This window comes from Astatotilapia calliptera, chromosome 3 (genome assembly GCF_964374335.1).
Source record: "Astatotilapia calliptera chromosome 3, fAstCal68.1, whole genome shotgun sequence".
Taxonomy (NCBI): Eukaryota; Metazoa; Chordata; class Actinopteri; order Cichliformes; family Cichlidae; genus Astatotilapia; species Astatotilapia calliptera.
Window position 1 is genome coordinate 47,267,784 of NC_137424.1, and position 13,437 is coordinate 47,281,220.

Consider the following 13,437-nt stretch of genomic DNA (forward strand, 5'->3'; position numbering starts at 1 on the left):
CATAACAAAGAACAGGATTAGAGCTGTTGATGCCACCGTCTTCATTTACCAAACAAGGATGGAAACAGTAGACTTTATGTTGGCAAGTTCTCTCATATTTTAATGGCTTTTACAGATACTGATGTGATCCTGGTGAGCCCTGTCCATCCAGTCAATGAAGGGGACTCTGTTGCTCTTGGCTGCAAGTTGAGGACAGGAAACGTCAATTCCACTGTTGCATTCTACAAAAATGGGAAACTAATTCAAAATGATGACCGAGAAAAGCTAAATATCCCTGCAGTGTCAAAGTCTGATGAAGGTTTCTACAAGTGTGACTATTCAGGGCATGAGTCACCAGAAAGTTGGATGTCAGTAAAAGGTAAGTGTGAACGATACAGTTGTAGACAGAAAAGAAATACCCTGTTGTCTCTGTTTCAAAAGATTTAAACAAAAGGCTCATAAAATAAAACCAGCCGGCCAGTAGTGACAGTCTACAAAATCGAAGTGTGAAAATGAAGAAGATTTAATGGTTAAAAGAAGGTTAAAATGGTCCTGCCCACGTAAAGTATGCAAACCCTTATTTTGACTAAAACTGTATTTTATAGTTTGTATGTTTAGCCATTTTTATAAATCGTTGATTATTGCATCTTCCAGTCATTACTGTGTAACCCTTTACAATATTTTTCATCTCCACAGTTTAAAGAGATGACTTTCTGATTTAACAAAACATTTACAGAAATCTTCAGACACGCCAGAAAATGCCTGTCAGGTTCAAAGTGTCCTTTGCCCTTGATGTATCCCATTGATTGGGTTATATCATTATAGATTAAGCTAATTTTTACCCTTTATCATTACAGGATCCAGATCTTCACTTTCTGTCTCTCTAATCACGGGGCTGGTTAGTGGTATCTCACTGATTCTTCTGCTGTCCCTGCTGCTCTGTTGTTGGCACAAAAAATCAAAGGGTGAATTTTTTATTTATTTTTATTTCATATATTAACTGCCAGACACTGCCATGGTATGGACAATTATTGTGTTTATTTGTAATACTCACCCATTTAATATTATTACTACTGTCTTCTCCATAGGTGCACTTTGTATCAGGTTGGTAAAACACTCTTGTCTTGTCTCCAGTAAACAAACACTATGTAACACATTCATTGTAACTTGAACCTGTTTAAAACCTCAGACCAGCCCAGTCTCAGGAAACCAGTCAGGCTGCTGCTACAGTTCAAACTATGAGCCAGGATGAAAATCAGCAGCAAATATATTCCTCTCTTCTTCACGGTCAGCCACACACCTGTTACAAAATAAGAGCATTTACAGCTGAACCTTTCTATACTCATGTTTATATTCACAGTTATAATATAGCTGCAGGTTTACTGCACACAGAGTGATTATTTTGTCATTGTCTTAATTCTCACTGACCCAAAGGTGACATGAACGTCTATGAGTCATGCAGACCTTCTGAAAACACTGGTACAGTATAAGATATGTCTTTGTTTTTATTAAAGATTAGATCAAAATCTTATTTTTACTGAGAAATAAAAATCTAAAATAGTACAATTGTCCTCATTTTAGGTGGACGGACAGATGACTACAGAAATATCTCTCTTCAGCTCAGAAGTGTCGAACAGAGGAGTGAGTACAAAAAATATGAAAATACAAAACAGATTTTGAATTATAAATGTAAAGACATCATGTAGCCAAAAGCATGTGCACTTTTGAAATCATACCTGTAAATATATGTAACATTTAAGTTTCAGTGAATAAAATCTCATTTGTATATTGTACCATTTAAATTTTCAAGGCCCTTCAGAGTCATGATACCCACATATATTTTCCGTGTTGATATACAGGAAAGCGTGATGATCCAGAGGAAACCTCTGACTACCATAATGTAGATCCAAACTCAGCTACAGGTACAAATATTAAATGTACCAAATATTTAGTTTCAGGGATGAAATATGTATCACATATGCATGTTGGGCTACATGTGTGTTAACTTCAAGGGAGCTTTAATTAGATGTCCTAATAAGAAGAAGAAACTCATTTGTAGCCCTTTTAAAAACACGCCTTCAGTATCATTAAACCTGTTCTTTAGTTAGTTTTACTTTATTCTGTTTTCATTTATTTCATTTTATTTATTTACAATTGAAGGTCCCTAAAGAGAGGCACGGCATCAATAAAACAAGAGAAGGTCAACAGCAACATGAAAAAACAAACAAAAACATAAAAAAAAACATTATGTCAGTGATATGGCAGCATATGGCTTCATGCTGAGAAAGAAGTATAAGGAAGGTCAGAGGGAGCTTCACTGTGTCTTTGTGGATCTAGAGAAAGGATATGGTGCCAAGCGTGTGGGGTACTGCGTGAGGATGTCAGGAGTAGCTGAGAAGTATGTGAAGGTGGTGCAGGACGTGTATGAGGACAGTGAGACAGCAGTGAGGTTTGTGGTTGTAACTTAGCAGTTCAAGCTGGGGGTGGGATTACATCAGGAATCAGCTCTGAGCCCCTTCTTGTTTGCAGTAGTGATGGACAAGATGACAGATGAGGTCATGCAGGAGTCTCTGTGGATTATGTCGTTTGCAGAAAACATTGTGAGGTGTAGTGAGAGTAGGGAGCAGGTGGAAGAGAGGCTGGAGAGGAGGACGCATGCATCGGAAAGAAGAGGAATGAAATTCAGTAGAAGCAAGACAGAACACATGTGTATGGATAAGAGACAGTGAAGCTGGAGTAGGAGTAGAGGAAGTGAAGGTGGATAAGTTCAACTGAGAGCCCCAAAGAGACTGCAGCAAGGGTGGGTAAAGAGTGGGCAGGGGTGATTTGTGACATATGGACAGCAGCGAGATTGATAGGGAAGGTTTGCAAGACTGCACGACTATTTATTTGTAAATGATCAATTAATAAATTAATTGTTATTGTAATAATTATTATTGTAATTCTATAAATGTTTACAGTATAATTCAGAGTTGGATATCAAACTAAAGGAAAATTACAAAGACACTTCCAACTCTAACAATACTAAGCTCCTAAGTATCATAATTGTACTGGTGACCATGTCACATGATCACCAGTATAAACATGCTCATGAGTATCATGATGAGTAATTCTGTGTGTAAATATATACGAAACATATAAACATGAGGAAGTTTGAATTTTGTAGAAGTGTTTTTATGATGAAAATATTGTATAAAGTATAAGTATAAAGTGTATTAAGTAGTTTTTCACATTGAACTGTATCCCATTTTCTCATTATTGTAATCGTGTTTCTACTAAAATAAAAAATATTAAATTACTTAAATGTTGTTGTAGGAAGCTCCATTTCTTGCACTAGTCGCTCTATCACAGTAACATTTTAAAAATTTCTGTATTTCCAACCATGTTTGGTTTCAGTCTTGGTGACTTAAGTACTTGAGCTTATATTTATGCTTTGTGTTTGATTTGACTCATTAGATTACGACACAAGATGTGAAGTATTTTCTCAAGCCAGGTGCTCGGCTGTGTGTTGACTCACACAGGTGGTCCTCTTGGGGTACAACATATCTACCTTCCTCCATCATATCTCCTTGCTGTCTTCCTTTAAAAGTCAGAGTTCCATTTAAAGTTCCTACTTTCTTCTCCAAACTCTTGTCTTTCCTCTCTTGCTGTCCTCAACACACCACCTCTGTCTCCCCTTCCTTTGTCTATGGAAAACAGTAGCACAGTTTCTACTGGCACCTTGTTGTCTTGCAGCACCAGAGGAGGCCCCAACCTATGTAACATGGAAACCACATTTTACATTTATGATGCATGTGTTTGATTTGGAAAATATTTTATATTAGACCAGTGGTTCTCAAACTTTTCACACTGAGTAAACCCTCATAAAATATATGGCTCTTGAAGTACCACCCTTATGACCAACATTAAAGCACAGTAGTATAGGCCTATTTAACGCCATTTACAGTTTACATGAGTCAAATGTATTTGTTATATGAATATGTTTATTTTAACTGTCATAAACAGGATGGGAAAAGTAATAATAATAAGAAGAACTGTACTGCATTAAAACATTCACAACAGGTGGGATATCTGGTCTTTAAGTGATGACGTATGAACCCTGCTTCCAGGTCCAAACTACTCTGCATTTATTAAGGCTTTGTGTTTTTAACATGTTTTAATGTTTTGTATCTTGTTCTATTTGATCATTGTCGACTTCTCTCAGTTTTCATTACAGCTATTCATTTTAAAGCTGAGTTTTTAAAACCTTACGATGTAACTACAGCCCAGCCCATGCAGCAGTATATTAATGAGTAACCTTGTAATGTGGATGGATTATCTCAGTTGTTCTCCTGACTGAAGTTTTGTCCGTTTATAGCAGGGGTGTCAAACTCAAATACACAGTGGGCCAAAATTCAAAACTGGGACAAAGTCGCGGGCTAACGTTAATATTTATTGAAATATATTTATTCCTCCAATATAAGAATGAATCTTTTCTTATGGACTCAAACACGTTTTGCTGAAAAACTGAATATGGAACAAGCAAAGCTTAATACTAAACAATATATATATTAGCTGTATAATACTAGCAGGCCAGCTCTAATAGTTATTTGGTATGGCTTCGTGGGCCAAATGTAATTAGGCTGCGGGCCAAATTTGGCCCGCGGGCCAGAGTTTGACACCTATGGTTTATAGCATCCTGCCATGCGATTGCATTTGTCCCTAACCTTCGGGAACCATCACGTTAACTTTCATTGAATGGAAAAATGTTAGCGTTCACCCTCCAGTTTCACTGTTTATATTATGCTAACATAGCTGTGTCGCTAGCCACCACATAGCCCAACTTCAGTAACCCTACAAACACCACTGCTGTTTAGTTTTCCGTCTTCATTTATGTTAAAAGTGATAGCAGAGCTGTATGTTTTAGATTTTGCTGTGGCAGTTAAGCCAAGAGAAGCATTGCCAGGAATTATTGAAACTCAATGTAAAAGCACAAGATGGTGATGTGGTAAAATTTGACACAGATTATGCACAGCTTTATATCAGCTGGGTAAAAAGACACAGATCTGATTAAGGTCATTAAGTCCCCAAAACAACTAACATTAAGATATAATTTAGTTTGTGACACAAGTAATTAAAACCATCTGAAAGCGTCCACAGGAAAACAAAATAAAAAGAAACTAAAAGGACCCAGCCCTGGACACTGAGAACGACCAATGCATCAGCGGGTGAGGTTCTGAGAGTGGTGGTCTAAGATCTGAGCTGACACAGACAAACAGCCACACACAGTCACAAACGTGCATTCCCACCCTCATGCACGCATATGCAAATACTCGCACACACATGGAGACACACAGAAATGAACACAGTACACACACACTCCCCATACATACTCTATACCCTCAAGCCTGTGGAACATCAGAGGCAGATGATAGATATGGACAGGCCAAGTGGAACACAGCTTGGCTGAAGCAAAACTCGGGTGTGGGAGGCACACAGTGCAGGTGGAGCATTGATGACTTTAACTGAGGATATTGTTGGGCGGTGGATGTAATTCTTCGAGGACTTCCTTAGTCCCACTAACATGTCAATGCAGTTTTCATCCCGGTCGCGGAACAGTGGATCAGCTCTTTACCCTATCAAGTTTGCCCAACCAGTCTACGTGTATTTTGTGGACTTGGAGAAGGCATTCGACCGTGTTCCTCAGTGTGTTATGTGGGAGGTGCTTTGGGAGTACTGGCCCATTGCTATGAACCATTCGATCCTTATACACCCATTGCAAAAGCTTTGCCTGCATAATCAGCAATAAGTCAGACTTGTTTCCATTGGGTGTTGGACTCCGCCAGGGCTGCCCTTTGTCACCGTTTCTGTTCATTATATTTTGTGGACACTTGGGCATGCTAGCCATCTTTGAAAGGTCAGAAAGTAATCAGGTATAACATCTAACAACTAAAAACATGTTTTCCTGTTCATGAATGGCAGTAAATCATTTGGAATCTTAGTACTTGTTAATTTCTTAGGAAAGGAATAAGATTAACTGGGGGCCACACAGCAAAGCTGGGTTCTCTAATGTGTTTCTATCCTTTCTTACACTTTTTCTTCTTCCTTTTCATCTGTTCATCCCACGAAGTCTACAATAAAACATTTAAAATGTGGGTACACAGTGATGTGGGGACAAACTGACTGACAAGTCTAGCTTGACACATTTACATCTCTGTCACTTTGTTGAGCAGCAGTTAAATATGTATAAAGAGATGTGAGTCAGAAAATCACAAGAAGCACAAATATAGTATTTGTACATCAGCTGTGTTTGCAGCTCTGCTCTGCAAATATCAGACTGACAGAGTCTTGTATGTGGTCAGCAAAGCAGCTGTAAAATCTGAATTTATTCCAATTGTTCTCAGTGCAAACAGTTTATAGAAGAGACACATGGTATTTTAATCAAATGGGTTTTGGATTTCAATAAAAGTGTTCTGTATTTGTAGCTCACTGTGCTTCAGTGTGCTTTATAACTAAATAATCATGTCCTGTAGTTTGAACAGCTTCCTGTTTTAAATTTAGCCAGAAAGTTGTTTTTTTTTTTTTTTTTATTTCAGCAGCATTTCCCTTTGAACCTTTTGAACTGGTGGCCCAGTGGTTACTAAGTGCTAAAAAACAAAACAAAACAAATCAAAAAATCTTCAGGATTACAACAGTTACAGCTACTTTTATGGGCACAGAGATAAGCTGAGAGAGTGGGCAGGAATTCACCTCGTGTTCACTTCTGGTTAAGGACTCAATTTCTGTTTTGCTTCAGCTAATTTCCTGTGGATGAATTTATGAAAAACTAAAACTGAACTATAAAAGAGTTCATGTTTGTGGGAGACTTTACATCAATGAAGCTCAGCTTAAAATTAAAAGGGAAGTATTTTTAGTTATAGTTTTAACTCTTGCATTAAAAAGTGCAGGATTATGAACAGCTTCTGTGTTTGGTAGTGATTTTGTGTGCTGGTGATTAGAGTGCACCAGCAGTTTATGACTGCGAGGTAGCAGAGGTGGCCTACTGGTTGATCACATCGATGACAGGAGGGAAATAAAAGTATGTTGTCTTGCTTGCTAATATTTTTTATCTCTGCAGTTATACCTCTATGTCAGTTTGAAACCATCTAATATATGTATTTTTTAGACTTCAAATGTAGAGTTACCTCAATGACCCAACAGCAAACGCTTGTGAGGGTAATTATTTTTTGGTGATAAAGCTTCTACCAAACAAAGCTAGCAGGCAAAGATGAGACACTTTTGTGATGCTAGTAATGGTTTATGACAAAGTGAATTTCACATGTCAGCATACAGTGCATTCAGTCTTTATATGGTATGTGTGCATTTACTTGGCCTTATGGTAGACACTGTGAATAATGGCTTATTTAGATTTCTCTGGTGAATCTTCGTAAAGCCTATGATGTAACCTACATAGGTTTTTGTAGGTTGTAAAACAACCATAAGCATTTATGGTTGTGTGTGGTACATTATGTGTTCCTGTCCTGGTGTTTTATATGTGGCAGCAATCATGATGGAAACAAACAATCTTTATAGGGATCTTTATTTCCCTTTTTTTGTTCATTTGAATCCTAGGATTCTACTACAAACGTGTGTTCTTCCAGTTTTTATGTAACTATTTGGTAGATTTTCCAAGAAACCCCACCTTGCTGAGGTCAGAAGTTGTTATTTCTGTGTAAAAGGAAAGAAGCAGAAAAGTCTTTGTTTCCTTCTCAGCTCTTTGGTATCTGCTGTGCTGCTGCTTCACTCTCTCTCTTTACAGAAAGTTGTAGAAGTTTTCAGACGTGTCACTGCTGGATGTGAGGATGGGAGCCACTTTGCTCTGTGAGCTGGGCCTATTCTGTGAGTACATCACTGACTCCTATTGTTTGATTCATACTGATCCATAAACATGTTTTAGTAAGAAGAACAGAGCATCAGTCATTTGTACCATTTCAGGTCATGTGATCAGAGGACTCTCATGTTTTGTTATTAATGTGTTTTGATGGTTGACTCTAATCTGAGTCTGTGTGTGGAGCTGGTTTAGTTTATCTAAGAAAGATTTGTTTCTACATCAGATTGTCATGGTCCGCGGCCCGGCGTCCGAGGTGCTGATGGGATGCCCACGCCCACGGGCTTGGCTGTTAACTCCACACCTGCATCCCATCCCAGGCGATCATCAGGTGGACTATTTGATCCAGCCCAGCCTGCTGCTCCACGCCAGTCCGTTAGTCGTCTCACAGTGGTAACGTACACCTGTGGGAAAGCGATTGTGAAAACTCTCATTTGTCTGAACGAGCGCTAATTCTGTCCTGTGCACTCAGATAACAGCTCGGCGTGTTTTTTGAGCCACCTGCCCGTCTGGAGTTTGGATCGCCTTCAGTACTCGTCACCTCGACTTTCCTGGAGCTCCCCCGCGGACCCTCACCCCTCCCTCCGGCTCCCACGGCCCCGCTTTCACTCATACTCTCCCCCACATATTCTGCTATTTCCCCGCGCCGCAATAATTCTTTTCCTTTTTCTGTTGCAGCCTCCCACAGTCCCGTTTTCGGCGTTCCTGCGCGACTCATCTCCCGGTCCCTTGGTTTCTCGAGTTTCACGCGTGTTTTCCTTCTACCCTCCCGGGACACCTTCAGTTAAAATAAAGTTTATTTTCTCGTACTCCTGTGTGTGTTGGCTCTGCTTCTGGGTCCAGCTTGTGCACTGAACTTCGGTTCATGACACAGATATAATGTGATGTATTTAAGATCTTAATATAAATGGAACCAATCAAAGTACACTGGTAAAACCCCAGGTATTTTGTTTACGAGATATTTGAGTGTCTACGGAGTTTCTTGAAGAGACGCTTCTTCAGTTCAAAAATCAAAAAATAGAGAGTCCCAGGAATTTAAACCTCAATGGTGGTGTCCCTTACTGTCTGCACCTTCATTGCAGTTTTGAGATCCCTACTGAATAGTACACATGATAGTGTAAGGCAAGGTTGGTGATACATTATTGAATTATTTAATAATGTAATGTATGTAATGTATTACGTACATTATATTCTTTCTATTCGTAATCTGTCCTTTTATTACGTCTTCCCCTCTTTTTTTTTTTTTTTGCTCCTGTTTGTCCTGCCTTAGACACTGTCATACATAAATAATACTACTTAATGTAATAACTAGGGATGGGACTCAATTAAAAAATTAATCTAATTAATTAGAGGCTTTGTAATTAGTTAATCTTGATTAATCACATTTCATTGCACAGGAAAATTTTCCCCAAAGCCAATAAAATGTATTTTTATTGGAAATGGTTTTAGTGGGCGACAGAATCAAATAATGGACATGGACATGAATATTGTAAACTCAAGCTCTTTTAATTTATGGGGAAAAAAAACAAACATTTAAAGTGCATTTCGATTCAAAACAGAGAAACACAAATAATATCCCTGGCCAAACCTGGGCAGACTAAAAAATAAAGTGCTATTTACTTTGAGTACATTTTCAAAATGGTATTGTCTTTAAATAATAATAAATTTCAACATAAAGTGCAGTTTTTCTTCTTAAAAAAATAAGGCATAAACATAAAAGGTTATTAGACCAGCTTCACCTTTAAAACTCTGACTTCTATTAAAAAAAAAAAAAAACAGAGTAAATCTGAGTAACCTTAGCCAACATTATTTTTACATGAGGCTAAAACAGTGTGATCGTCCAACATTTTAGTGCAAAAAATGGACTCCATGCCATCTCTTTCAGCCAGTTACTTTGACAAACTATCTTGTCCAAATTTTCAGAGCTCAGCAGCTCTCTTTTTTGTTGCTATGTGACCTTCAAGTGTAAACAGTCTCTCACATGGGACAGAAGTGGCAGGACTAATCAAATACTTGCTGGCTAGGACAGACAGCTGTGGGTGGGTCCCTGCTTGACTGGACCAGCATGCAGTGGCAGACTGTCTCGCTGATGGTGGATTCCGCTCTGTAGAAACTCAGGGCCCTGTTACACAGTGCTTGCTTATCTGAATCAGAGTCTAAAGACAATGAAGAGAGGAGGAGGAGGTTCTTTGTCTTGGTGGCTCCTTTGTGGTGGCATCTTTACACTGTTCCTGCAGCAGGGCCTGAAGGCTGAGCCAAACCTCTTTTTGTTCTCCCCTTGCAAGACACTTTAAATCCTTAAAGCGTGGGTCAAGCACAGTAGCTATTTGAGCCACTGATGGTTGAGTGTAGCTACATGTTGGGATGGGACTCTAAGAAAACGACTGAAAACCATAGTGTGGATGCGGGTCCACACTACTACACTCAGGTGTAAATTTTGGATTTGCTTTAATAGTTCTCAGTGGAAATAGTTTATGGAAGAGTCATACAGTGTTTCTTTTTTGCCTGTCCCGTTTGGATCTTTAGCCATCAGAATTGTTGTCTGAAGGCCAAGAAAGATGCCTAGCGGATTTATTTTACCAAGTGGATCATCATGGCCTTGCCATATTGGTCCATTTGATTGATCTTTGTTATAATTATGTATTTTATTTTATTTTCAGTTGTTACAGATGGGACAGACATGACTGGGGGATAGGATAGGGAGAAAGAAAGGATGAAAGAAAGAGAAGGAGAGAAAGACAAAATAGAGGGGAGAGAGAAAAAAAGAAAAGCAAACAAACAAACAAAAAAGAAAAAAACAACACCTGGATCACCTGTCGAGAGAAGAAAAAAAAACAGAAGAGAAAACAAACAAAAAAGAGCAACATAATAAATACAACACCATCACAATAAACTAGCTAACAGTAGATAACAGTAGATACTAAATATTAAACGCTATTGTGCAGCACACAAGACTGACAGCGCACAATGTGCTTTGAGGTAGCAGCCAAGAAAGATGTAGTTTGTGTCTGTGTACACCTGTGTGCACAACTGTGTGAAACAGCACACTTGTATTCCAAAGGTTTCTCCATGTAACGATCTGCTAGGGAGTGTGGGGAGCCATAGCCCCGTCCCCCAGGGCATGAAGCAGGTATGGAGGACATCCAGGCCCCAGACATCCAGAGGGCCCAGAGTACGAGGACCCAAGGAGGACCACCAAAGGGACAACCGTGCCACCCTCCTGGGAAGGGCTGAGGAGAGCCCCATATGAGGGGTCACCCAGCAGCCATGGAGCACAGGTCAGAGGGGGTTGCAGTGACGTGCCCGCGGGCTCTGCTGGCAGCTGACTGTGCCAGAGAGGACCGACCCCCAGGCCCAGAGGCCTGAGGGCGCCCCACGCCAGAGAAGAGGCCCAGCTGGACCACAGGCGCCAGGTCCCACCAAGCGGCTACCAGGAGTGAGCCGGTACATAGATGAGTGCCCAGCCCCAGACACCAAGAACCACCAACGCACCCACGTCTGAGGGCATCAGCCACTGGCAGGGAGTGTGGTGAGGGGACATAGGACTCCATACATACTGAGATGTTCCCAGAGAGGTGGAGTCTAAGACCCAACCTGACATATAGACACAGACGTACAGGCACTCACAGACACAAGCATGCTCTCAATTTTTACAGCCCTATTAAAAAAATATCAGTCTGTACATGCTTCAGATAGCTTTTCTTCAAATTCTTTAATTCTCACTCTCTTTTGCAACTTTGTACTTTTGTGTTACTCGCAGCAACAACTCCACCTCATTGTTCGTCCATTTAAAAACTCGGTGCTTTTCCACGAGCCAGAGAGTAAATAAACGGCAGACAGAACTGAATCGAATTGAATCGTTTTGTGTTTCACGCCAGCGCAGGACTGGAACGTAAGCGTTTTCGGCCGATTCAATGTGGACACACAACTCTGTGAAAACGACTGAAAACAATAGTGTGGACGCGGAGCATTTTCAGATGAAAACACCGTTTTCAAATCTATCCGGGCTGGTGTGGACGTAGCCTTAAATTTCACCATGTAGTTTGAGTCATCATTGCAGACCTCCATGGTGTGATGCAGGTGTCAGAAAGCACCTGAACATGAGACACATGTCTCACCTCCAAGAAGCTCAGTCACAAACCTGTAGTAGACAGTTCAAGAAAGGAATTATTAATGTTGGAGTCAAATTGTTAAATGTTGTCATTGTGTTACTTAAATTTGTAAGTCTTAGTTCAAGCAGCATGATCAAAGACATTCCTTTGTCTCTGACCACCTCTCCAACCAGTTTGTTGGTGGGGGAGGCTGTAGCGTTTTATTATAAGGACATCTATGTGAGGGTTCTGTTTTCTTGCTTAGTGAACTTCCTGCCTTTATGACCCTTTTGGTAAGCAGGTGGTCACACAAACGCACCCCCAAACACAAGCATACACACTCACACACTCACACACACACACACACACACACACACACACACACACACACACACACACACACACACACACACGTGTGTATATGAAATATATACAAAAACATGTGCATCAGGAAACCAAGCAAGAAACACAAATATAGCATTCATACGGTGGCTCTGTTTGCAGCTTTGCTCTGCTCTCCAAACATCAGACTTACAATGTTTTGTATGTGTTCAGCTCGAACAGGTGTAAATTTTGGATTTGCTTTAATAGTTCTGAGTGGAAACAGTTTATAAAAGAGTCAAACAGAGTTTTATTTAAATTTCAGTTTAAAAAAACAAAAAACAAAACATTACTCACATTTCCCAGGAACCAGCCCACTGTGTTGTCACTGACACAGCTTACATCACCATGAAAACAGCAGCACGTTTAATCTGAGAGAGAGGGCAGGACTTCCTCTTGCTTCATGCCCACTTCTGGTTAGGGACACCATTTCTGATTTGCATTAGTGTAATGAAATACTTTAAATGAGTCAAGCTCAGCTTTGTCAGTTAAGAAAACCTTAATATTGTATGAATGTGTTTTCTTGGTTGTTTATAAAGTTCTGTGTCTCAGGTGGGCTGGAGCCTATCCCAGCTGATGAGAGGTGAGATACACCCTGGACAGATGACTGTATTTGTTCATAGAAATGTATTAATTGGATATTTGAAGCAATTTAATGATTTTGTGCAGCAGCCTTTAGTGCAACATTAGCATTTTGTGTCTTTTTCTGTATGTTTCTGTATGATGATGCTTCGATGCTGTGATTTGATGCTTCTAATGGTTTATGACAAACAGTATTCGGTGTGTGTGGTGTGTGAAGGTGCAGCCAGAGCTGTGTTCTTGTTGTGTTTTTGGCACGTAAGATAACCTAAAAACTTCACATTTAAAAGTTGTAATAATATTGTGATCTTATTTTGCCTTTTTAGCTGCTCAGTCACGCTGATATTTGTATAATAAATCTTACTGCATGTCTGTTTTTGTTCAGTCTAGTTTTTGTATTACAGGCCTTTTCATAAAGAAAGTACCTGATGTTTCTGCAGCAGCAGGAGAGTATAAAGATGTCACAGCATGCTGTGGTCAGATCTTGTTAAGTTGCTATTTCAGTGTAAAAGGAAGGAAGCAGAGAGAATAAGTTAAAAAAAAGTCTCTTTGTTTCCTTCA

At 39.7% G+C, this 13,437-nt stretch overlaps 1 protein-coding gene across 1 annotated transcript in view; it reads left to right on the forward strand.

Annotated features, from left to right (window-relative positions):
* LOC113014184 (uncharacterized) overlaps positions 1–3,283 on the forward strand; it is a 45,499-nt gene extending 42,216 nt beyond the window's left edge. Inside the window, exons 22-29 of the mRNA XM_080295521.1 lie at positions 116–358; positions 837–944; positions 1,068–1,083; positions 1,169–1,266; positions 1,414–1,458; positions 1,561–1,620; positions 1,839–1,901; positions 2,140–3,283. Of these exons, the coding sequence (XP_080151647.1) occupies positions 116–358; positions 837–944; positions 1,068–1,083; positions 1,169–1,266; positions 1,414–1,458; positions 1,561–1,620; positions 1,839–1,901; positions 2,140–2,147 (641 nt within the window). The 3' untranslated portion in view covers positions 2,148–3,283. The remainder of the gene's footprint in view (positions 1–115; positions 359–836; positions 945–1,067; positions 1,084–1,168; positions 1,267–1,413; positions 1,459–1,560; positions 1,621–1,838; positions 1,902–2,139) is intronic.
* The last annotated feature ends 10,154 nt before the right edge of the window (positions 3,284–13,437 follow it).